General features: G+C 38.9%; 1 protein-coding gene across 1 annotated transcript in view; it reads right to left on the bottom strand.

Annotated features, from left to right (window-relative positions):
• LOC137003119 (zinc finger protein 208-like) overlaps positions 1-24,068 on the bottom strand; it is a 67,018-nt gene that overhangs the window by 39,948 nt on the left and 3,002 nt on the right. Inside the window, exons 3-6 of the mRNA XM_067363164.1 lie at positions 13,027-13,672; positions 12,770-12,969; positions 1,502-1,661; positions 1,169-1,316 (exon numbers count right to left, since the gene is read on the bottom strand). Of these exons, the coding sequence (XP_067219265.1) occupies positions 1,169-1,316; positions 1,502-1,661; positions 12,770-12,969; positions 13,027-13,672 (1,154 nt within the window). The remainder of the gene's footprint in view (positions 1-1,168; positions 1,317-1,501; positions 1,662-12,769; positions 12,970-13,026; positions 13,673-24,068) is intronic.

Here is a 24,068-nt window from a genome sequence, read left to right as displayed (position 1 = left end):
GCGGCGGAGACTGGAGAACTTGGCTCGGCGGCGGAGACTGGAGAACTTGGCTCGGCGGCGGAGACTGGAGAACTTGGCTCGGCGGCGGAGACTGGAGAACTTGGCTCGGCGGCGGAGACTGGAGAACTTGGCTCGGCGGCGGAGACTGGAGAACTTGGCTCGGCGGCGGAGACTGGAGAACTTGGCTCGGCGGCGGAGACTGGAGAACTTGGCTCGGCGGCGGAGACTGGAGAACTTGGCTCGGCGGCGGAGACTGGAGAACTTGGCTCGGCGGCGGAGACTGGAGAACTTGGCTCGGCGGCGGAGACTGGAGAACTGGGCTCGGCGGCGGAGACTGGAGAACTGGGCTCGGCGGCGGAGACTGGAGAACTGGGCTCGGCGGCGGAGACTGGAGAACTGGGCTCGGCGGCGGAGACTGGAGAACTTGGCTCGGCGGCGGAGGCTGGAGAACTTGGCTCGGCGGCGGAGGCTGGAGAACTTGGCTCGGCGGCGGAGGCTGGAGCGGCGGCCTCGGCGGCGGCGGCTGGAGCGGAGGGCTCGTAGGCGGCGGCTGGAGCTGAGGGCTCGTAGGCGGCGGCTGGAGCTGAGGGCTCGTAGGCGGCGGCTGGAGCTGAGGGCTCGTAGGCGGCGGCTGGAGCTGAGGGCTCGTAGGCGGCGGCTGGAGCTGAGGGCTCGTAGGCGGCGGCTGGAGCTGAGGGCTCGTAGGCGGCGGCTGGAGCTGAGGGCTCGTAGGCGGCGGCTGGAGCTGAGGGCTCGTAGGCGGCGGCTGGAGCTGAGGGCTCGTAGGCGGCGGCTGGAGCTGAGGGCTCGTAGGCGGCGGCTGGAGCTGAGGGCTCGTAGACGGCGGCTGGAGCTGAGGGCTCGTTAAAAAAGTCAATAAGCCAGTCCAGATCTGGCGGCTCGCACAGGGTTGGAGCGGGCTCTGGAGATACAGGAGCGGGCTCTGGAGATACAGGAGCGGGCTCTGGAGAGACTGGAGCGGGCTCTGGAGAGACTGGAGCGGGCTCTGGAGAGACTGGAGCGGGCTCTGGAGAGACTGGAGCGGGCTCTGGAGAGACTGGAGCGGGCTCTGGAGAGACTGGAGCGGGCTCGCAGGAGACTGGAGAGACTGGCTCGCAGGAGACTGGAGAGCGCTCGCCCTTCTTCCTCTTCCTCCTTTTAGATGTACCGGGCCCAGAGGAGATTTGTGGGCCCGGCAGGACACAGGGGAAACATTCCCTGGAGGGGTATGTGGAGGAAGATGGAGCTTGACAAACTGGCCTGGCCACCTCTGTTTCAGGGGGGAACTGGACGAGATGGACACATATCCTGAACCTCTTGGACCAAGAAATTGGAGCAATTTAAATACAAAACTAAATTTATAGCATCAGTTAAGGAAACATAATCGACAGGTTCTTCAAAACGGATAGTGTCCTCGTCCAGTCCATCCAAAAACAGGGCGATCAACCGAGCATCCGACCAGTTTGTCAAATAAGCCAACTCAACAAACTCCTCCACATACCTCTCCAGCGAACGTCCCACCTGGAAGATGCTGATGAGCTGGTCAGCCGCTGATGTCGGCGTGAGAGGCTGTGGGGGAGCTGGAGCCACAGGAATCAGAAATAACCCCATCTGTTGGCTTGTGGATATCCAGCGGTTTGGGTCTGTCCTTCTGTTACGTGCTGGTGTGGTAGAGATGAGTCGGTAGCAGATATCCACAAAGTAGAGCGTTTATTCACAATAGTAGCGAGGATACACACATCAACACATCAAACTAACATTCAGGACAGACCAGGAGTGAAGGGAGTGAGTCCAATATAAAGGCAGTGCAGATGAGAGAGTACAGGTGATGATGATCTGTGATGATGGGGAGATGACGAGGGAAGTGAGTGCAGGTGTGGAGAACAGGAGGATCATGGGAAATGGAGTCCAGGGGAACAAGGGATCTGTGACAATATATGTCTCAGACAGCTCCCTAGCTTCCTAGGTCGTGTATCAGTACACCGTGTAAATGAATGTGGCCGACTCCCTGATCAGTGCCCTGACTACTGAACTAAGGGGCTGATTTAGGCGCACCCCTTGAGAGCTGTAATAGTAAAAAACACGGGAAAAGAGAGGGTATTCACTAGGGGTGCAACGGTTCTCAGTTTAAAAAGTAAATAAATAAATAAATAAAAATCAAACTTGCACCGCAGTTCATCTCGAATGATGATGCATCTATAGGGTTTCTTGACAATAGCAATGTGAAAAACAGACAGAGTTCAGATAATGTATGTTTCAGTCGATGGATGCGCATTCTGGCTTCCCAAAACGTTACAACAGTGATCATCAAAAAGCGTGGACAAAACAGTAAAATGCGGAGGTATGCTTTGTACATCCAAAGTGAGAGGAGAGGAGAGCCTTGCGTCTTCACTAAACTTTTGTCAGTTGTATTTGTTTAATGGTTTGGACATTCAAGCGATTTAGATGATCGGATGTGTATTATTATATGGAGCTACCGTGCTTGCGCAGCTGCATTGTGGCGCGAACACTCATAAACAGTAGCTGCACAAAACGTGAAGATTGCGCGCACTGAGAGGAACGCAGAAACTATCTGTCAGCGCTGTCCAGTGATTTATCACTAAAGTAGCTTAGAAACTCAAAACTTATAGCATATAGGGCTGGGCGATATATCGCATGCGATTGTCACACACATTTCGTCAGTAAAGCCGGTTCCCTGATTACCTCTAAATCGCCATCACCTGCTTTCAAATGGAGCGCCATTTAATAGACAGAGCCATAGTTCACTGACAAGCTACGCAATATCGCGTTCATTATCGAAGGCGATTCATCTGCGATAGTGAACGTGATATTGCATAGCTTGTCAGTGAACTACGGCTCTGTCTATTAAATGCCACCCCATTTAAAAGCAGGTGATGGCGATTTAGCGGTAATCAGGGAACCGGCTTTACTGACGAAATGCGCGTGACAATCGCATGCGATATATCGCCCAGCCCTATGTTATTTTGTATTTGATTACTTTATCCATTTTTGGAACATAGCACATAACAAACTGTACCGAAACCGTGACCCTAAAACCATGATACGTACTGAACCGTGCGCAATTTGAATCGTGCACCCCTAGTATTTACGTGACGTCACTGTCAACCATTATGACTGTGGTCACGCCCACTGAGTGGCACAAAGACTGAGCGGCAGCATTGGTTTTCAGCGTGAATGCCGCAAAAAACAGACAAAACGTGAAAGTACGGTGGCCGAGAGAGCTCAACGCGCTGCAAATGAAGAAAAAAACATGTAAATAAAGAAAACATCTTCATCAGTTTGACAACACATGCGCTGCAAAAGTCACAACACTTACAAATAGACAAACGCGCTGCAAAAGTCACAACACTTACAAATAGACAAACGCACTGTAAAAGTCACAACACTTACAAATAGACAAACGCGCTGTAAAAGTCACAACACTTACAAATAGACAAACGCACTGCAAATAGCACATACCAGGCTCATCGATCTCAAGTCCTTCTGCGATGATCTGAATGATGATGATGAGGGTGACGATAATGATTAGGCTACTTTTAGAATTAAATTAATAATTTAATTTGCCCCGCAATAATTTATAGTGCATCATGCATAACCGACGCGATGAGATTAGCAAATTAGAAAAACTCAGCTAAAGTGAAAGTAAAAACTCAGCGATGAGAGCTCTACTTCAACATGTTCTGATAACACTGTTTAACCTTAATTTATTTCTTAATATTTCTCTTGTGGCCCATACATATTGAAAAAAAAAAAAAATAAGAAGAGATAGGTGTTACTTTTTCTTTCTTTTTTTTTTAAAGTAACACCTATATCTCTTCTCATTTTTTTTCAATAGGCCTATAGCGCGTTTGTCTATTTGTAAGTGTTGTGTAGTTTGCAGCGCGCTTCACTATTTGTAAGTGTTGTGACTTTTGCAGCGTGTTTGACTATTTGTAAGTGTTGTGACTTTTGCAGCGTGTTTGTCTATTTGTAAGTGTTGTGGAATTTGCAGCGCATGTGTTGTCAAACTGATGAAGATGTTTTCTTTATTTGCTGGTGTTTTTTCTATTTGCATGCGTTTTCTTCATTTGCAGCACGTTGAGCTCTCTCGGCCACCGTAGGAAAGAGCTTTGTGATTGACTGTACAGATAGCTTTGACACAAAACCCGAGGTATATATTTTCAGACTGCTGAAAGATACAGAAAAAAGAAGCAAATGGATCACTGTAATTCACAGAAACAGCTGGACACCAGGCAGAGAAACATGGATTTGCAGTTACCATTTTTTGTCAAATTGTTGGATTTTGAGGTAAAATTATACTGTATTGTTATATTGTGTTGGCAACTCATCAATTAAATATTAACCATCTTATATTCTGCATAATTGGGTGTTTTTAAATAAACACTGACAAGTTAAGGACTGGACAATATGACAATATAACATTGATATAAGTGATTACTCAGATTTAAACCTACCTATATTGTAGTTATAAAGCAGGGGCCGTATTCACAAAACATCTTAAGGCTAAAAGTAGCTCCTAACTTGCTGATTTAGGAGAAACTCTTAAAAATAATACAGTCAGTCCTAATTTAAGGAGTCCTAAATTTTTGCTCTAAGAGTATTTCACAAAGCATTTTAGCGCTAAAACTAGCTCCTAAATCTGTGAAACGTTAGTAGTCAAGAGGACTCCTAAGTCACTAAGACCAAATCACAAACAGTCCTCATCCACCAAAGACACTGAACACCATTGAGACAATAGCAACAGAGTCTTAGTTGCTGAACCTTTTCTTCCTAAATGCAATACAATTTGATTTATAGATTTGAATCTAGGCTACGACGAGACGCCCAAAAAATTAAATAAAATAAATTTAAAAAAAAAATAATAATATATATATATAGTCTATTCCTCCTCTTGAGCTGATTAGAAAGATCGTTTGAATGTGTTTCTCCCAAACTTTGTTCATAAAAACATAATTTGTCGCTTGAATGCTGCATTCTCTTGAGATGCAGACATCCAAGAGGTGGACAATTAACTGTATACTAGTTTAATTAGTGACACTTAGCCTACATTTTGAAACCTTTATGGCAACAATATGGCAAAATTTTATTTTGACTATGGCAACATTTTTATATAAAAATTTTTTTTATTTGAATAGGGCAACATTTGTATTTTAAAACCTTTATTTGAATATGGAAACATGACACCTCATTCTACAATATATTTCTATGATTAAATCTCTGACTCCTCCCTCATCAGCCAATCACTGTGTGTTTACTCCATAGCAACGAGGTCAGCCCCCCCTTACTCTTAGCTTAAGACTTCAGTCTATTCCTTAGTAAAAGTTTGCCTCAGCAGCTTTGTGAATAGGTTTTAAGAGAAAACTCTTAGCTAAGAACTTTTACTGCTATTTAGGAGAACTCTTAGTGGGAAGATAAAATGTTTTGTGAATACGGCCCCAGATTTGCTTTATGTATTCAATGCATGTCAATATCAATAGATTACGTTTATTTGACAAGTTGTAAGAAACACTTTCGAGCCAAATCTTTAGTGTAATCGTTAGTTTTACTCGAGTTTTCGCAGTTTCCCCTATTAAATCCAGTCATGCAGCAGGTTCTTTTGCCACTCAGTGCAGCTGAGGGAGCGCGTTCCGGCGGGAAAGTGATGGAAGCCAATCACAGCAGTGGGCGTTTACACTGAAGTCTCACAGCAAACACCACTTAAAATAGCGTTCAAACCAGAAGTATAAAATCAGGGTATGAAAAAATGCCTTTTATTTTTTAATTATAACAATTTTGGATGTACAAAGCATACTAACATCACCCTAGGAAACATTATAAAACAATAAAACAACGCAGTCCATAACAAATTTAACAGTGAATCTTTATGATGCGTTACACATGCTAACAGCAGTTCAACAGTTTTACGATTTCAAAAAACAATGAGCGAAATTAAAATCTGAATCTTTTTGCTGATGGTTCAGTTGCATTTGAAATGTGGATTTAAGACATTTTAAAAACAATCAAGTTCTTATTTTTACATTAAGGATCTGCGGACAGCTTTGTTAGCTTACAAGACGCATTAAATCAAGAATACACACCAACCTGCTTGCTCCTGATGTTTTATTACTCTGCAGGGTTCTGGTTCACTCGTGTCCTCTTCATTTCCCTCTTTAACAAACACCATCTTCTCAGACGAGTTGCTGCACCTCCAGATAGTCCTGCTCGTCTGAAAACTTTGAGGATGGGAATATTACAGGTATTTATTGACTCAATGAAAACTGTTAAAAATGTGCTTTTAATTCATAGAAAACATTTTAAATTAAGTCAGTAGCAGGACATATCACAGAGACCAAGCTGAAAATAAATATTTTATTTTTCTCTGCGGTTGGTGGTTGGGAAACAAACGTCCCAGCTAACACACGACGTAACAGTTACGTAATGTATTCGTACTTTTTGGTAATGTCATGACTTACTAACTGACAACGTAACTACGACGTCGCATGCCAGTAATTTCATTACCTTCAGATTACCATCTCACAACGTCGTCAGTACGTTCTCCTAACGTTATAAGATTACCAAGAACGTTCCAGATACGTCCTCTATTCGTAATATATTGGTAATTCCATGACTTACTAGTAACGTAACTACAACGTTGTATGCCCGTAATAATATTACCATCAAATTACCATATCACAACGTCGTCAGTACGTTCTCCAAACGTTACAAGATTACCAAGGACGTTCCAGATACGTCCTCTATTCGTAATATAATGGTCATTCCATGACTTACTGGCAAAGTAGCAGCAACGTCATGTGCTCGTAATTTCATTACCATCATTTACACATTCTTTATATGTTATTATTACCAGAATTTGCAATATAAAACGTGTAATTAAATGTCAGACACAAGACTGAAATGTCCCCTTAAGAAAAAAAAAGGTTTCTTTTCACCAAATCAGAGTATGGATGACTGTTTTTTATATATAGTGACGTGACATACAGCGCGCGCCTCCACAAATGTAGTGCGCGCGTGCCCACAGTATGTTGATAAGAGTGTAAAGTTAATTTTTCTGAGAGAAGAATTTATTTTTCCGAGGTGACAACGAATAAATGGCTTTTATAAAAATGTATAAAGTTAACTTTGGAAAGACGCAAAACCTTTTTTTATTGTTATGTTTACGTTAGTGCAGGTGGCCGTTAGAGTTGCCATGGCAACCGGGAAAACATTCAAGCTGCTGGAGAGGACAGCGTCGACGTTTCTCCGTGTTTCTCGTCAGTTTTATAGCAATAAAGTTCAACAACTGCGTCAGATTGGTTAAGTAACATTACCCACAGTCTACTTTAAGTACTTTTGTTAATATTTTTACCTTTGTGATTTCCTTGATCGTCTGAAATATATGTTATGCAAAATGTTACATAGCATATGTTTTTAATGATACTGAGAGCAAAACGTCTTGAATGCTTTTATTTTATGTTTCGCTGTAGGCTATATGTTTTTATTTATAGTTTGAGTGTATTTCATTATTTTTATTTGGAGTTTTATTCATGTTCTGTGTGTTTTTCAAAATAAATGAATTGAATTAATTTCGAGTCTGCATTCATCGTTCACAGCTGTTGGAATAGCCTTTACATTAGTTTGGGCAAATGAGGACATAAATTAGGTTAAACTACTGCATGTCCGCCCATAGAAAAATAAATAAAAATAAGAATTACCAACTGATGACCAACACACAACTATTGATACACAACGTTGCCACGACGTCGCAGTTACTAACTGGCAACGTCACAAAGTTACGTTGTGGCGACGTATAGGCACCTTTCACTTTTCCGGTTGCCACGACGTAACTAGTTACGTCGCCAAGACGAAAGTTTGGTCACCAAATTACGTTGCAGTTACGTAACAGTCACGTATTTTGGTTAGCTGGGGTATTACCGCCACCCACTGGACTGGAAGCGCTGAGAGGAAAGAAGATATTAATTTGGAGAAAAAAATACCTAGCGCTTGTACATGCTGTAGTAGACTGTTTTTAGGTAATGTTGCCAACAATTTTTATTTGAAGCAGTTTCACCACCTAGAGCAGGAGTGACAGTGATCTATCAGATGTTTTTCCATTGGGGCTCATAAGATTATGTTGTGACTGAAGTTAATAAATCTGCATTGACAACAGATTAATGTGATGAAACTATAAAAGACAGTCTTAAATGAGCAGCAACCAACAAAATAACAAATAGTCTACTAAGAAATTGCACATCTCTTATGAAATCGACCAGAGTGTGTGTTTGTGGAAGAGATTCCCACAGGGATGTGCTTGATAGGGCTGCAACAAACGATTATTTTGATAATCAATTAATCTAATGATTATTAGAACGATTAATTGACTAATTGTTGATTATCATCCTGGTTAATCAGTATGCTTTGACTATTCCACATAAGAAGTTATTTAAAATATTGAGCTATACTTTAAATAAAATTAAATTAAATAACACAAGGAATCACTGTAGCTTTTGAAATTGCCTTTTTAATTAATTTTGTGCCAATTGAATACAGTATCAAGTTTCCTTTCCTCCTCAGAAGTCATTAATAGTCCAACTGTTATGACAGCTACTGTGTTTTTATTAAATCTAGGAACTTTAATAATAACTTTTTAATAAGAGATACGAATGTATAATAAAAATATGAATGTAAGTGCATTTTTATGAAAAAAAAATATATAAACAGCTTGAATATTCTATTTCTACATGTGGGCGGGAATTAAATGCCTCTCAAACTGCGTCGTCATCAGTTTCCTGAGTTCCACACAACAGAATAATACTCCTCTGCTACGTCCCAATTTGCCTAATCATACTGTGTTGCAGAAGACTATATGCAAGCTTTGGGACATACTATACTTCGTCTAGCTTAGTTACAGGGTACCTGTAACTGGTCAAACTGCCCTGTCTATCATCCTGTCACAGTTAGAAACCTTCACATTCAATTAAATTTAATTTCATACCTTTTCAGAGAGAAATGTAGTTCTGCCAGTCATGGGTTTTTTATGTGGAGAACTCTTCTCATCTTTGCATAATGATGCATTTAAAAGTTAATGACCAAATGCATTGTTATAAAAGTTCAAAATGCTGTTGCAGATGAAATATAATAAGGATAACATTTAATACATATTTTTTAATCAGGTTAGATACTGAATATTAATCACTCAAACCCCTTTATCTTCAATGTAGACTTTTAAAAGTCTACATTTATTTCTGCGTTTTGGTTCTTGTTTGTGGTGTTTACCACAAAAGAGGTTAAAGAAGATTGAGACGTAGGCTACTCGCTAGCGCATTCTGATGTTTTCTTCATTAAAGGAATTACATTTTGTAGTAAATTTGAATGTACACAAATAAAAAAGTACATTTTACTATTTTAAAATACTTCCAGAATCACACAAGTTCAATGCTGAATTTGCACAAAGGCTCTTACTGAAAGATGGAGCAGTTCCCTGTTTAAAAGCAAAAACTGCTGTTTATGGGCTCCAACCTGTAAGTATGTTTTATTGTTTGTACATGTCTTTTAAATGTATAGTTCTGTTGCTACTTTTTGGTTGCATCAGTGACGTAAACAAAGACCAGTGCGGTTTTGCTAGCCAGTTAGCTAAATTCTAGTGCATACTTCTCCAACAAACACCAACAAACTTCTAGGTAATCATACCAGCAAACTTGCCACCCACTACCTTTACAAACATGCTACTACTCAGTCATGTATTCAGCCACAGTAAAGCTTTAATCAGGATAACACTGTAATTCGAAAGCTAACATAAACAGCTGTAACATTTACAAGTGACAGCATGTCTAAACACTTTAACACAAATACAAACAAAAATACTTTCCATTCATAAATGTCCTTTAAAAGCCATGCTTGCAGAGATTCTGCTTGACCCTCTTCATTACTGCTGTCTGGGTCTGATTCGGGTTCAAACTGATACAGCAATATTGACGCCATTATTTACTTTCCACCAAATCCCATGCTACTATTGCCCATAATGGTAAAGGCCGTGGATATGAAGGATGCACTACTACTCTATGGGTACTCAAGATTAACATGAGATTGGCAGAAACTGTGTGTTTAGTTTGTTTAGTTTAATCCATCGCCACTTATTGGATCTGTGTGAACTAGGGTAATTACACACATAATACTATGCAACTCGTGCCATATTTTCCAATCCTTCTGAAGGTATACTGTAGGGTTTGATGAGAAACAAACTGAAATGGCAAGTTATTACATTTATAAAAATCATAAAATCAGTCCTGTGTGCAAGTGCGCAGCCGTTTGTGGTGTGTCCGTTGGATATATCTAATACAAATAATACAGATTTTACTACAGAAAATGTTTTTTATTTTTACATTAAAAAAGTTAGTTCAGGCAAGAATACAAATAAACTAAGTACAATTCTATATTAGTACTCAATTTAAGCTTGTAGAAATCAAAGCTTAAACATCAATATTATTGTTACGCCCCCAGCTAGTCTAGGGTTGGAGGAACAGGTAACAGAATAAAATGGTGAAAGTAACGCTCAATTCCCAAACACAGTGCTTTTAAAGACCAAAGTCAACTCAATTTCAAAAACGCTTTCTTTATTTTACAAATGTGGGAGAATTTCAAGGATTCAAGAGGGGGCAAAGCCAAAATAACAAACATAAATTCTCTACATATTAGGGAGAAACTAACTAAAGCTACAAAAGATAAGAAAACAAAGATACAATAAAAATAAAATAACTCCCTAGCTAGCTTAAACAGGAGAAAACAAGATATAAAAAATGGCACCCATCCTCTCTACCAATCCCTTCCCAAAGAATTAACAATATAAACTTAGTATGTAAAGAACAATAACAGAAGTAGGTACAAACAAAATAACAACTTGCAAAAGATTTCTTGTAGTAGGTGCCAGTTACCACAAGAGTGATAACACCATAACACTGAAGAGAAATCAATCAACAAGGTATCAATCTAAACAACTAGTAAAGCTTTTGGGTTGAGAAAAGAAGTCTCACGACACAGCCTGCCCACACACAACTCAACTTTTCTAATACTGGTGTTCCCATCATGCATGGGCGTTGAATATTTAATGAGGTTGATTTTTCGCTGTATTTTCACTGTTTTCGCATTGCTTTTGTGGGTATGTTTACTAACTTGACATTTTGTGACATTTGGAGTTCATTTTCAGAGGTGTAAATGTAATTAGTTACTGTACTTAAGTATCTTTTTGGCTACTTTGTAGTTGTACTGAGTATCAAAGATATTGGCAACTTGTACTCTCTACTTGACTACATTTTTGAGCAAGTAAATGTACTTTTTACTCGACCACAATTGTGATTAGTAATGCAATTACACATTACATTTACATGACACCTAACTTTTTCTGCAGCAGTTTGTTTCTGATATAAAGCAGCGATATTGCCATCTAAGGGCATTGAAGGTACTATATCTTGTCCATTTTGCCTTTACTCACCCAAAACTTGTCAAAAAAGATACTTTACATGAATGTGAGTGCATTAGCAGGTAGTTTCTGATTGCAGATGTTTGATTTATTAGATGAGGAAATGACTGCAGCTGGTGATGAGGCTCAATCCAGCACATACAGTAGACTTTGACTATTTAATTTTATTTAACATTGTTTCATTTATCCGCTATGTTGATAAGACCGTTTTGAAGGATATTGGTTTACTTATAGCCTTTCTGTGCACTTGAGCTCAACTGAGACTTGAGAGTTTGTAGACGTTTAAATGGTTGTTGTGTCGACCTTGATTTATTGCAATATTGAGGTGTTCAGTTTTATTTTGATTTTAGAAAATAAACTTTTCTCATCTTATTTTCACTGGCAATCTCTCAGGACTAGTGCATTTCTGAGCCTACATTCACCATGAGTAAAATACTTAAGTCAGATACTTTAAGAATTTTACTCAAGTCATATATCGGAATTGGTTACTTGTAACTTGCAGTGGAGTCATTTTTGATGTAAGGTATTAGTTACTCTTTTAAGTACTACACCTCTGTTCATTTTCTACTCAAAATGGCACATTCACACTCAAATATATTACAGTCATTGTGTATTGTGAACCATAGTACTGAGGTCTCTGTGTTCAGGTGCCGTGTTACTTCCAATATGTAGATATGGTGTCAACACAATATCTATTGTATTATTTAATTGGATGTTTTCTAAGTAAAGTATAGACTTTAAAAGTGTAGTTTAATTCAGTTAATATTGTTAGAGTAAAATGTACTGCAAAAGAACCTAGTTCAAATTACTTATTTTCTTTGTTAATTTTACTTAACTTATTGAAGTAGAGTTTACAAATTTGAAATTTACTTAAAAAATATGCATACAAAAACTTGCAAAAGAAAAAATAAGTAAATTTTACTCAATGTAATGTGTTTTTAGTGTATGAAAATTGTAAGACTTTTTTGTAGACTTTTTTGAACAAGCAATTGTTTGTTGATGTTTACTTTATATTTCATATGTTTCATATGTTTTATATATATACATATTTATTAGAGAAAAGCATTGGGCAGGATGTGGAATAATATTGTTTAAAATAATTAATTAAAATGATTTTTTAATGCATAATAGTGTTCAGTTTTTCAAGTAGATTATCACAATAATTGTTAATAGCAGCCCTACACCAGTGTGCTCACCAGAAAAAGGGTAGAGATGGAGTGATTTAACTGTGACTGTCTTTCACTGAAGAGATTTTGTTTCTCAGCACATAAAGATGAACTTATCGTGATTTCTTACTGTGGTCATGTGGTTTCTTCACTGCATGGATCTTCATGTGTCGCTTCAGATTACTTTTAATAGAGAAACTCTTTCCACACTGATCACACGTGTGCGGCTTCTCTCCAGTGTGGATCATCTCATGTGTTTTCAGATTTGCTGACTGACTGAATCTTGTGTCACAGTATGAACACTTGTAAGGTTTTTCTCCAGTGTGAATCCTCTCATGCAGTTTTAAATCGCTACCTGTAGAAAAAGTCTTCTCACACTCAAAGCACATGTACTCTCTCACAGCAGTGTGTATTTTCTGATGTCTCTGTAAATTTCCCAGCCGTGAAAAACACTTTCCACACACAGAACATGAATTTGGCTTCTCCTTCGTATGAACTGTTAGGTGTCTCTTCAGGTCTGATGACCCAATAAATGTTTTCCCACATTGATCACATGTGTGCGGCTTCTCTCCAGTGTGGATCCTCATGTGAACATTAAGTGTTTTTTTGTTTGTGAAACTCTTCCCACATTGATCACACTTGAATGGCTTCTCTCCAGTGTGGATTTTCATGTGAACTTTCAGGTGTGCTCTTTGTATGAAGCTCTTTCCACACTGATCACATGTGTGCCGCTTTTGTCCAGTGTGGATCCTCGTGTGATCTTTAAGGTTTGATGATTGATTGAAGCTCTTCCCACATTGATCACAGGTGAATGGTCTTTCTCCAGTGTGAACTCTCATGTGAATCTCAAGATGACATTTGTACGTGAAACTCTTTCCACACTGAGTGCAGGTTGTAGATTTCTTGGCTCCTCTTTTCTTTAAAATTGTCTTTTTAGTCTTTGAGTGACTCAAATATTTTTCTCCAGGTTTGTCATGATGTTTGTCCTCCACTTCATTCAGTTCTTCACTCTCCTGCTTCACTTCCATCAGGTCTGAAATGAAAGAAAAAAAGGTGTAATTTAATTTTCAGTACATTGCTATAAAACAACTGCTATGAAATATTACTAGCACTTTGATGACTTTTTATAAATTAATTATCGTCCCTGAAACTTTCCATAAATAAGGAGCATTGATATTCAATATATATATTTTTAAAACATTAAAGACAAAATCTCATTATTCTGTTGTGAGAACTGTTAAATATTTGATCAATGAAAAATTTATCTAACTTGATTTTAACATTAAAATATAGAAACCCAATTCTAAAAAAGTTGGGACACTGTACAAATTGTGAATAAAAAGGAATGCAATAATTTACAAATCTCATAAACTTCTATTTTATTCACAATAGATAACATATCAAATGTTGAAAGTGAGACATTTTGAAATGTCATACCAAATAGTGGCTCATTTTGGATTTCATGAGAGCTACACATTCCAAAAAAGTTGGGACAGGTAGCAATAAGAGGCCTGAAAAGTTAAATGTACATATAAGAAACAGCTGGAGGACCAATTTGCAACTTATTAGGTCAATTGGCAACATGATTGGGTATAAAAAGAGCCTCTCAGAGTGGCAGTGTCTCTCAGAAGTCAAGATGGGCAGAGGATCACCAATTCCCCCAATGCTGCGGCGAAAAATAGTGGAGCAATATCAGAAAGGAGTTTCTCAGAAAAAATTGCAAAGCGTTTGAAGTTATCATCATCTACAGTGCATAATATCATCCAAAGATTCAGAGAATCTGAAACAATCTCTGTGCGTAAGGGTCAAGGCCGGAAAACCATACTGGATGCCCGTGATCTTTGGGCCCTTAGACGGCACTGCATCACATACAGGAATGCTACTGTAATGGAAATCACAACATGGGCTCAGGAATACTTCCAGAAAACATTGTCGGTGAACACAATACACCGTGCCATTCACCGTTGCCGGCTAAAACTCTATAGGTCAAAAAAGAAGCCATATCTTAACATGATCCAGAAGTGCAGGCATTTTCTCTGGGCCAAGGCTCATTTAAAATGGACTGTGGCAAAGTAGAAAACTGTTCTGTGGTCAGACAAATCAAAATTTGAAGTTCTTTTTGGAAAACTGGGACGCCATGTCATCTGGATTAAAGAGGACAAGGACAACCCAAGTTGTTATCAGCGCTCAGTTCAGAAGCCTGCATCTCTGATGGTATGGGGTTGCATGAGTGCGTGTGGCATGGGCAGCTTACACATCTGGAAAGGCACCATCAATGCTGAAAGGTATATCCAAGTTCTAGAAACAACATATGCTCCCATCCAGACGTCGTTTTCTTTCAGAGAAGACCTTGCATTTTCCAACATGACAATGCCAGACCACATACTGCATCAATTACAACATCATGGCTGCGTAGAAGAAGGATCCGGGAACTGAAATGGCCAGCCTGCAGTCCAGGTCTTTCACCCACAGAAAACATTTGGCACTTCAAAAAGAGGAAGATGTGACAAAGAAGACCTAAGACAGTTGAGCAACTAGAAGCCTGTATTAGACAAGAATGGGACAATATTCCTATTCCTAAACTTGAGCAACTTGTCTCCTCAGTCCCCATATATTTGCAGACTGTTATAAAAAGAAGAGGGGATGCCACACAGTGGTAAACATGGCCTTGTCCCAACTTTTTTGAGATGTGTTGATGCCATGAAATTTAAAATCAACTTATTTTTCCCTTAAAATGATACATTTTCTCAGTTTAAACATTTGATGTCATCTAAGTTGTATTCTGAATAAAATATTGAAAATTCCACATCATTGAATTCTGTTTTTATTCACAATTTGTACAGCTTGTAAAGAACTTAAGAGATTTTTCCTGCAACTGACTTCCATTCATATGCGCGTGACACCATTAAAACACAACCTCAAACAATTTTCTCTGTGAGAAAGAGCATAATTTTTGACATAATGTTGAGTAGATTCTATATTTTTAAATTTTTGAATGATTATTATTTGTTACAAATGCATGTAAAATGATGCTGCAGATTGTGACATAAGCTTTAACTATTTTTATTGCCGTTGTTGCCTGTGTCCTACATGTTTCACCCAACCCTGTTCTTTCCTGACATGACTGTCCTCCTTTTATAAAAAAACAAACAAGCAAATAGAACATTTATTAAAATTTTGACACCCATGAAGTGACATCATCTGGGCTCTTTCTACAGCATGATGGGAGGACAAGAAAATAATCTCAATCCATTGTCTCAGTTTTTACAAATGAATGACTGCATTCATCAACCCTGTTACTAAATTTACTCTAAGAAGAATATTCTCGAAATATGATAAACGTCTATAATTTATGAGAAATACAACTTTATCAAGAATAATATCTTGATTTTTGCTTAATTTATGCTTACAACCCTGTCAGTCATTCTGGAAAGTTCATTTATTTGATACAGTTTGGTGTTTACTGTTTATTCCTAAAAAAAAATATCAATGATGTTTATATATTAAAAAAAATTCATTGTTGCAAAATGTGAACCAGATATAAAATAAATGTAAAATAAAACAAAATCAATTCCCTCAATTCTTAATTCCCTTTACTGACCATTTGTTTAAAAAGAAAAACAGATCATTCCATTTCATAGTTTAACTGCATATCTAAATGTGCAGAAGTGTTTGAATCTTTCTGACATGAATGTTGTTCAGCATCATGAATGAATGAAGAATAAACACCAACCTCTTTGTTCTTCAGTATCTTCAGTGTGTTTCATTCTGCAGAGTTCTGGATCACTCATGTTCCCACTGTCCTTAATAAACTCAGTCTTTGCAGATTTCAGCTCTTCCTGATATTCTGATGCTCTTCTGATTGGAAAATCCCAGTATTTATTGGGGAATTGCAGTGGGAGGAGCTTCACTGATGATATGTTTGCTGTGGGAGGAGCTGATCTGTCAATATGAAAAATATATAATCTACTGAGTTTGTAGATATCTGTATCCCCCCCCCCAGTCTGTTGACAGCAATGAAATGAGCTTTAAGTGTCAATTTACAGCAGATCTGAAGACATCAGCATAATAAATGAGGTGAAAACAGGAACTATTGACATGAAATAAAGAGTTTTCAGCAGTTTCTCTGTTACTATTGATGATCCTCAGACTATTAACACTCATTCAACAAGACATTCAGATCATTAGCAGATCATCACACTTTATTCTGAGTGTTTAACTGTTAGAAACACGTTATAATTTGAGTCAGGGTATGAGAAATGACTATAAAACTGCTCTATTGAAAGATAATGATTGAAATGGAAGGCATGGGAGATGATGCAATTGGCTATCAATGGTAAATCGTAATTACACTTTTTTTAAAGTTCAAACAAAACTTACAAGAAGATGAAAAATCAATAATCATGAAAGAAATAGTTGAACAGAAAATATAAATAAAGCAACAAACCATTGTTGTACCTGTGCAAGTCTCAACAGATTCTACGGAAACTCAATTAATATAGGGTCTGGTTCAAAAAGCATATCCAATGAGCAATAAGCAAACTTAACACAGGGTTTATCCTGAAGGATCTTTCTTACTCTGACAAAGGCTGCCCAACGTTTTACCACAGCCGAAGGGTAGTCTCTGAAGATCTGGATGTTAAAAGTTAGCTTTCTTTGTAGTGCAAATTCTTGGGAAAATGAGATCCAGGCAGTAGATAAAGTTGATGAAAAATTATTTATTCATTACAATTAAATTTAGCCTTGCACGCAAACTTTAATCAATAATGAAAATACTTAATCAAACCAAAAGGTAAAATAACCATTGTAGGGTCTGCACAGTCTCAAGGATGAGCAGGTCCCACCATAAACTGTGTTAAGCCTCAATTCACGGAACTTTGGTTTGTAAATCTTACATCGATTCCGGCCCGGCAGACACTAATGGATCACGAGACTTTTTTTTTTATGACTATTTCGATAAGTCCCAAACCTCTCCTCTGTGACTTCAAAGGAGATGCGAACGCCACGGATCGGGTTTCGAAAGACAGGCCCGAATTCCAAACGGTCATAAAAAGAGAAAATACACGCACGCACCCACAGACACACACACACATACAAAGACTGTATACACAAATATTATACCTGCAAATATGAATGTATCTGCCATTGTAGTGCTCGCTGCATGTATGTGTTACTAGTGTAGAATCGTAGAATTGACTGTAGTAGGTTAGTTTTCATGTTAAACGATAGTAATAGAGTGTAAAGTGTATCTTCTTTATATGACGAGAGACACCTGTCGAGTTTGATCTCTCCGTAGAGCTGTGAATCCGAGCTATTCACTCATGTACGTTACATTTCTGCCAAATGCATCGTTCAATGTTTAATAATACTATGAAGAAAATGCACTGATTCAACATACCATAAATTTATTCGGGAGACAGGACAAAGGAATGTGGAAACCCGCCAAATCGCAACGCTAGCATTGGAGGACGTTATCAAGAAGGCGTTCTGGTCTGTTGTCTTTAAAACACCATGACACGCGTCTTTTGGTGGCACAAGTTTTCTGCACGAGTTCCTGCCGTCAAGACGGACTCTCTTCTTTATTTTCCGGTCATATTACAACAGTTAAACCTTCGTTTGAAACTTCGCCGAAACAACCTCCGGAAGAAGAAGCAACTATCAAACCGAGCGCTCCGAAACTCCAAGCACCCTGACTAACCTATGCAAGTATAACGTCTTTACGATCTTAAATACTGAGTTTCCTTGCTGGCTCTTAAAGGTGAACTGTTGCAATTTGACCTGCTTTGATCATCTCTTTCGTTTCTGCCTTTCCCTCTACTTTGTATATATTTGTATTTACTTGTGTCCATTTAGCCGTATAACCTGTGTATTACCCGTTTCGTATATTAAACTCATTTTATCCATGCTTTTTGTTCACTTGCTCATTTTAGCAACAACCGAGTCACTTTAACGTTCTGATTCTAATATCCTTGCTCTATATTTGAAGGCTATGATAGAAAGTTAGTCTCCCGGCCCGAGAATAACATTTCTGTCATGATAATCTGTGGATAATTGTCCGTTTCGGTGGACGAACTGATAGTTTTCCACATAATTATTCAACCAGAACTAATCATATATGTGATTGATTATAATTCGTTGTAGTTAATTCACCATATATGTTTAATTCCCCGTTGGGTCGATATATGAACGTCATAAAGCTTTCTGAATTATGATATTCATATTTCATCCATAAATTGATTAATAACTGTACATCGCTACACCATAAAGAAGCAGTCAATAGTTAATAATAAAATTTAGAGTATTGTAAAATCCAGAGTATTGTATCTAATAAATGAAGATCAAAAAGAGCAATAATTAAGACATCTGCAGATAAGAGAGAAGAAGCAGACGCCTAGGAGAGCAAAGGAGAGAAAAAGCTCTATTATCAACAACTCAGTCCATATTATACCATAAGCATACAGGGAGATTCCCAACCCACTCAAACTGATGTTTTTGTTAAAATGAAAAAAGTTCATTTCATCCATTACATCTTCCACTAGTCCAGTGTCAAAAATAGTTGTTTTAACCCTTAGGGAATTTTGCAAATCTGTTAAATGTCAGCAGACATATTTTGATCAGATTCAAATGAGCAATAACTCTGAAAAACATCACTTCTGCAGTACTTGGCAGGCGTCCAATGTCTAACCACAAACGTGTCAGTGTGACCTGTCACACAGGAACACTTTGAAGAACAATTGAACATAACAAGCATACTCTTAAATATAAAATAAGAATAACCATAAGGGTACAATAACAAGTAAATACTTGAAAATATGATAAGAATTAATATATATAAAGTATGAGTACATAAATATAGGAAAACAAAAGTGAAACTGCTAAATCATAAGCCATAAACGATTAACATAAATATTAATAAAAATGCATGAATATGAATATTGATCATTTCGGATGCATCACTTTGTGATGACACTTTGTGCATGATTTTTTCCATGGTGTACCCGAGCAATAAACCGATGTGGCGGGCCACTGTCCTCAGGGTGGGAATGAAGAGCTCGGTGTGCACAATTCAGGACAGGAAGCTCATCTAATTCAAGCACCTCCATGAGCAGCTTAGCTACAAATTCGTTTTCCAGTCCTTCTCAGATTCCCACGATTCTTATATTTTGCATCTTAGAACAGCCTTTCAGATTGTATTTCTCCATTAATTCTGACACCTGTCTGGACAGATTTTTAATTTGAGCTTGTAGTTTCGTAACAGCATCTGACGAAGTCGTAGCGGTCTATTCAGGATGTTCGAGAGTTGTGTGATGGTCATTTATGATGAACTGCATTGCATCAAACTTTGCATCAGCCTGCCGCACAGCCAGCTAACCACCGCTCCACCTGCGCTCAGCCATTCTCCAGAGAACCCAACAAACACCATGAGTCCTCGACTGGCTTTCCCAGAGAAAATCGATGGCACTTCCAACCGATGAAAGGGCTTCTTATTACAATGCACTCTGTTTGTCAATAAACAACCCACTGTCTACTCCACAGACACTTTGTGTGTTCACTTCTGACGGGAAAAGCTCTGGATTGGATAACCACTGTCTGGAGATCTGACAGTACCAGTTTTCACTCATTTAACCACTTTATGCAGTGTTTCAGAGAGGTATTAGAGCGTTCCAGCAGCGCGGGTGAACAGCTGCTCACTCTAGCCCAGAACTTTAACACAGCAGCTGAATATACACTGGCCTTCTGCACCCTTGCTGCCCAAACTGAATGGATTAAACTGTTAAACTTAAACTGTTACATCGTCGTGGTCTGAATCGGGTGCTTCAAGCAGAGATGGCCTGTCACAATGAGGGTCGCTCCCTGAACGAGTTTATGGATTTAACAATTCAGACTGATAATTTGATGCGGTCATGCCACCCAGCTCGTATCAATGCCACCTCAGCCTCTTCCCTCATGGGTAATCCCGAACCCATGCAGCTTGGCTACACTCTTCTGACACCCGAAGAGCGTGAACGCCGAGTACAACATCATCTCTGCATGTACTGTGGTCAGTCCAGTCACTACAAATCCACATGTCCAGTGCGACCTATCTCAGGCAACAGCAAAGCGGTGAGTGAACCAATTCAATCCATTCATTGTGACAAAGTACCAGTTAAAATATTCAGTGGCAATAAAATCATAACCGTTAAGGGGTTATTATACTCTGGCTCTATTAGACGCTGGCAACTTCATTTCCAGAGAATTCGTTGTCAAACATAATCTCTCTCTAACCCCCTGTACTTCTCGCTTGGCAGTGAAGGCGCTAGACGGTGGGCCGCTCACACACATCATTAGCTGCCTACAGATGCAAACCGACCTGCTACATCTGGAAACCCTCCAGTTCTACGTCATAAACTCACCCATTCACTCACTAATCCTGGGATTACCTTGGTTACGTCGTCACAACCCCCACATATCGTGGAGAAGTGAGGAAATCACTCAGTGGAGCACATCTTGTCATCAGAGCTGCATCATGCCCAAGTCACTCGTTCTAGTCAGCACCATCTCTCTCACCCAAGCCAAACCCGAGGTTCCTGGTCTTCCAAACAAATACACCAATTTCTCTGAGGCCTTCAGCAAGATCAAAGCACCCTTAACTTCAATGACCCGTCGCAACGCGACCACTCTCACTTGGTTCCCCGAGGCTTGCCAGTCTTTTAAAAAGTTAAAACATTGCTTCACTACAGCTCCCATACTCCATCATCTGCAACTATGTGTTCAGATTTTATGGTCTGCCAGATGACATAGTGTCTGATAGGGGGCCCCAATTCACATCCAGGGTCTGGTCAGCGTTCTTCCGCCTCCTCAATGTCAACATCAGTCTCACCTCTGGGTACCACCCACAGTCCAACAGCCAGACAGAGTAGCTGAACCAAGAGCTCACTCGCTTTCTCAGAACCTACTGTCATAACCATCAGTCTGACTGGAGCCGATACCTAATGTGGGCAGAGTACGCTCAAAACTTATGGGCTCCCTCCAAAAACCAGCCACAGGCCTCACTCCGTTTAAATGCATGCTGGGCTTTCAACCTCCACTGTTTCCTCAGTCAGGAGAACCTTCTGAACTACCAGGAGTCAACAAGTTGTTACAGCACAGTGATGAGACTTGGAACCATGCCCATATTCACCTGCAGAGAGCAGTAAGGAGACAAGAGATTCAAGATAACCGCCATCGCCGCCCTGGTCCAGAGTACACACCTGGGCTGCATTTCCCAAAAGCATCGTAAGCTTAAGTTGATCGTAGATCCATTGAAACCAATGGAGCTACGATCAACTTAGGCTTACGATGCTTTTGGGAAACGCTACCCTGGTCAGTGAGTATGGTTATCCACCCGTGACCTCCGTCTTTGGCTTCCATGCTAGAAACTCAGTCTTAGGTATGTGGGTCCATTCAAAATTCTCAGACAAATTACACCTGTTTCATTGCGTTTAGAAATCCCTACTAATTACCGTATTTCTCCTACCTTTATTTATCTATCTAAAAACTAACCCTTCAAACTTCCTTCCTCCTGAAATCCTTCAAACTTCAAGCTTTTAAAACTTCTTTAAACTTTCTGGACCGGCTTTTTCAAGCCAACCTAAAGTTTGTCTCTACAAACTTTTTTTTTTTTTTTTTATCCTGTTTTACATAGATTTCCCTTAATAAAAAGTAATTTGAGTAAAACTGTGTAAAAGTCTAAAGTATTGCTAATGACCTATAAGGCTCTAAATGGTTTAGCTCCTGTATACTTAACCAATCTTCTATGACCCTACAATCCTTCACGCTCCTTAAGATCACAAAACTCTGCATTTCTGGTTGTACCCAGGATATCTAAGTCCACTAAAGGAGGGAGAGCGTTTTCACATTTGGCTCCGAAACTCTGGAATAGCCTTCGTGATAAGTTTCGGGGCTCAGACTCGCTCACCCAGTTTAAATCTAGATTAAAGACACTCTCTTTTATCCAAGCATTCACATAATGCATTTCATGTCAGATCAATTGGACGTATCTTTGGTTAATGTTATGAACAGCAGCTACGTTAATTATTCTCCACTTGCTTTTCTGTTTTACCTAGGGAAGTCCGTCCCACGGTGACTAGAGAGCACATAAGGCTTTGGATCCAGCCTCTTATGAAGATCTCAGATGATCAACACCTGTGAAGAGATGGCGCCAACTCCTGGGAGGACTTCAGAAGATGCAACATCTGGATTAACATGCACAGGACAGGATTGTTACAATAGTCACAGAGAGTGAGCATCAATAAACTTTGGATTTAAATAATTAAGGTGAAGCTGCATGCTTGAATTTGTCATCGCATCATACATCATATGCAGTGTGGGTAATTATTATTGTTCATTATTGTCAATAGGCTATTTTAGTAATTTAAATAACATGGGTTATCTTAATATATGATTAATTATAATATTACACCACCCAAATATGTATTTATTTCCTTTTAATTTTTGTTGTCAGTGCAGACTTGTTTATCTTGACCGTTATGAAAAGTGATTAGTGTAGCATAAAAAAAGCCTTGAACATAAAACAACAGGACAGAAATATAGTTGATGACTGGACATAATCATTTCATGACTCTAGACACTTCTTTGTGAAGACAGTGACATAATACAGTGAAATAACGTTGTTCTTTAGCCACATAAAAACAGGTGAAATGTGCGTGGGTAAAATTTACCCGCATGGCGGTTTTAGGTATACAGCGACCCCCGGCAGTTCTAGTGTTAATGCTGAAACATACATTGAAGAGAATATGTTAATGTATTTCTCTCTCTCTTGATCATCAGCCATTATCCTTCAGGTTTATGATCTTCTGGTTTTTCTGTAAGTTGTTTTTGGTGTTGGTAAATTTTTCTATACAGTATGTTGTTCAATTCTACTGTATATTTACAGTAGGATTACATGAATTTACAGTCTGTATATTTAAACATGATGTAATACAACTAAAACAACAACTTTTCCTGCTTTAAAAGCTTTGAGAATCTTTTCTCTTATTACTGATAATGATGAAAGCTAAAGTGATTATAACTTTAATATAAAATGGTGAAAGCAAGGTTCAATTCCCAAGTCCAGTGCTTTAAGAAAGACCAAAGTCAACTCAATATCAAAAACACGTTTTTATTTTACAAATGTGGGAGGATTCAAGAGGGGGCAAAGCCAAAATAACAAACATAAACGCTCTACACATTAAGGAGAAACTAACTAAGCTACAAAAAGAAAACAAAGATACAATAAAAATAAACTAACTCCCTAGATAGCTTAAACAGGAGAAAACAAGATATAAAGAAAATGGCGCCCACCTCTCTACCAATCCCTTCCCAAAGAAATAACAATATAAACTTAGTATGTAAAGAACAATGACATAAGTAGGTGCAAACAAAATAACAACAAAAAGAGTGATAACACC

This window comes from Chanodichthys erythropterus, chromosome 3, assembly GCF_024489055.1.
Source record: "Chanodichthys erythropterus isolate Z2021 chromosome 3, ASM2448905v1, whole genome shotgun sequence".
NCBI classification, from domain to species: Eukaryota; Metazoa; Chordata; class Actinopteri; order Cypriniformes; family Xenocyprididae; genus Chanodichthys; species Chanodichthys erythropterus.
Note: the sequence above shows the minus strand (reverse complement) of the source record. Positions and strands in the feature narration are given on the sequence as shown.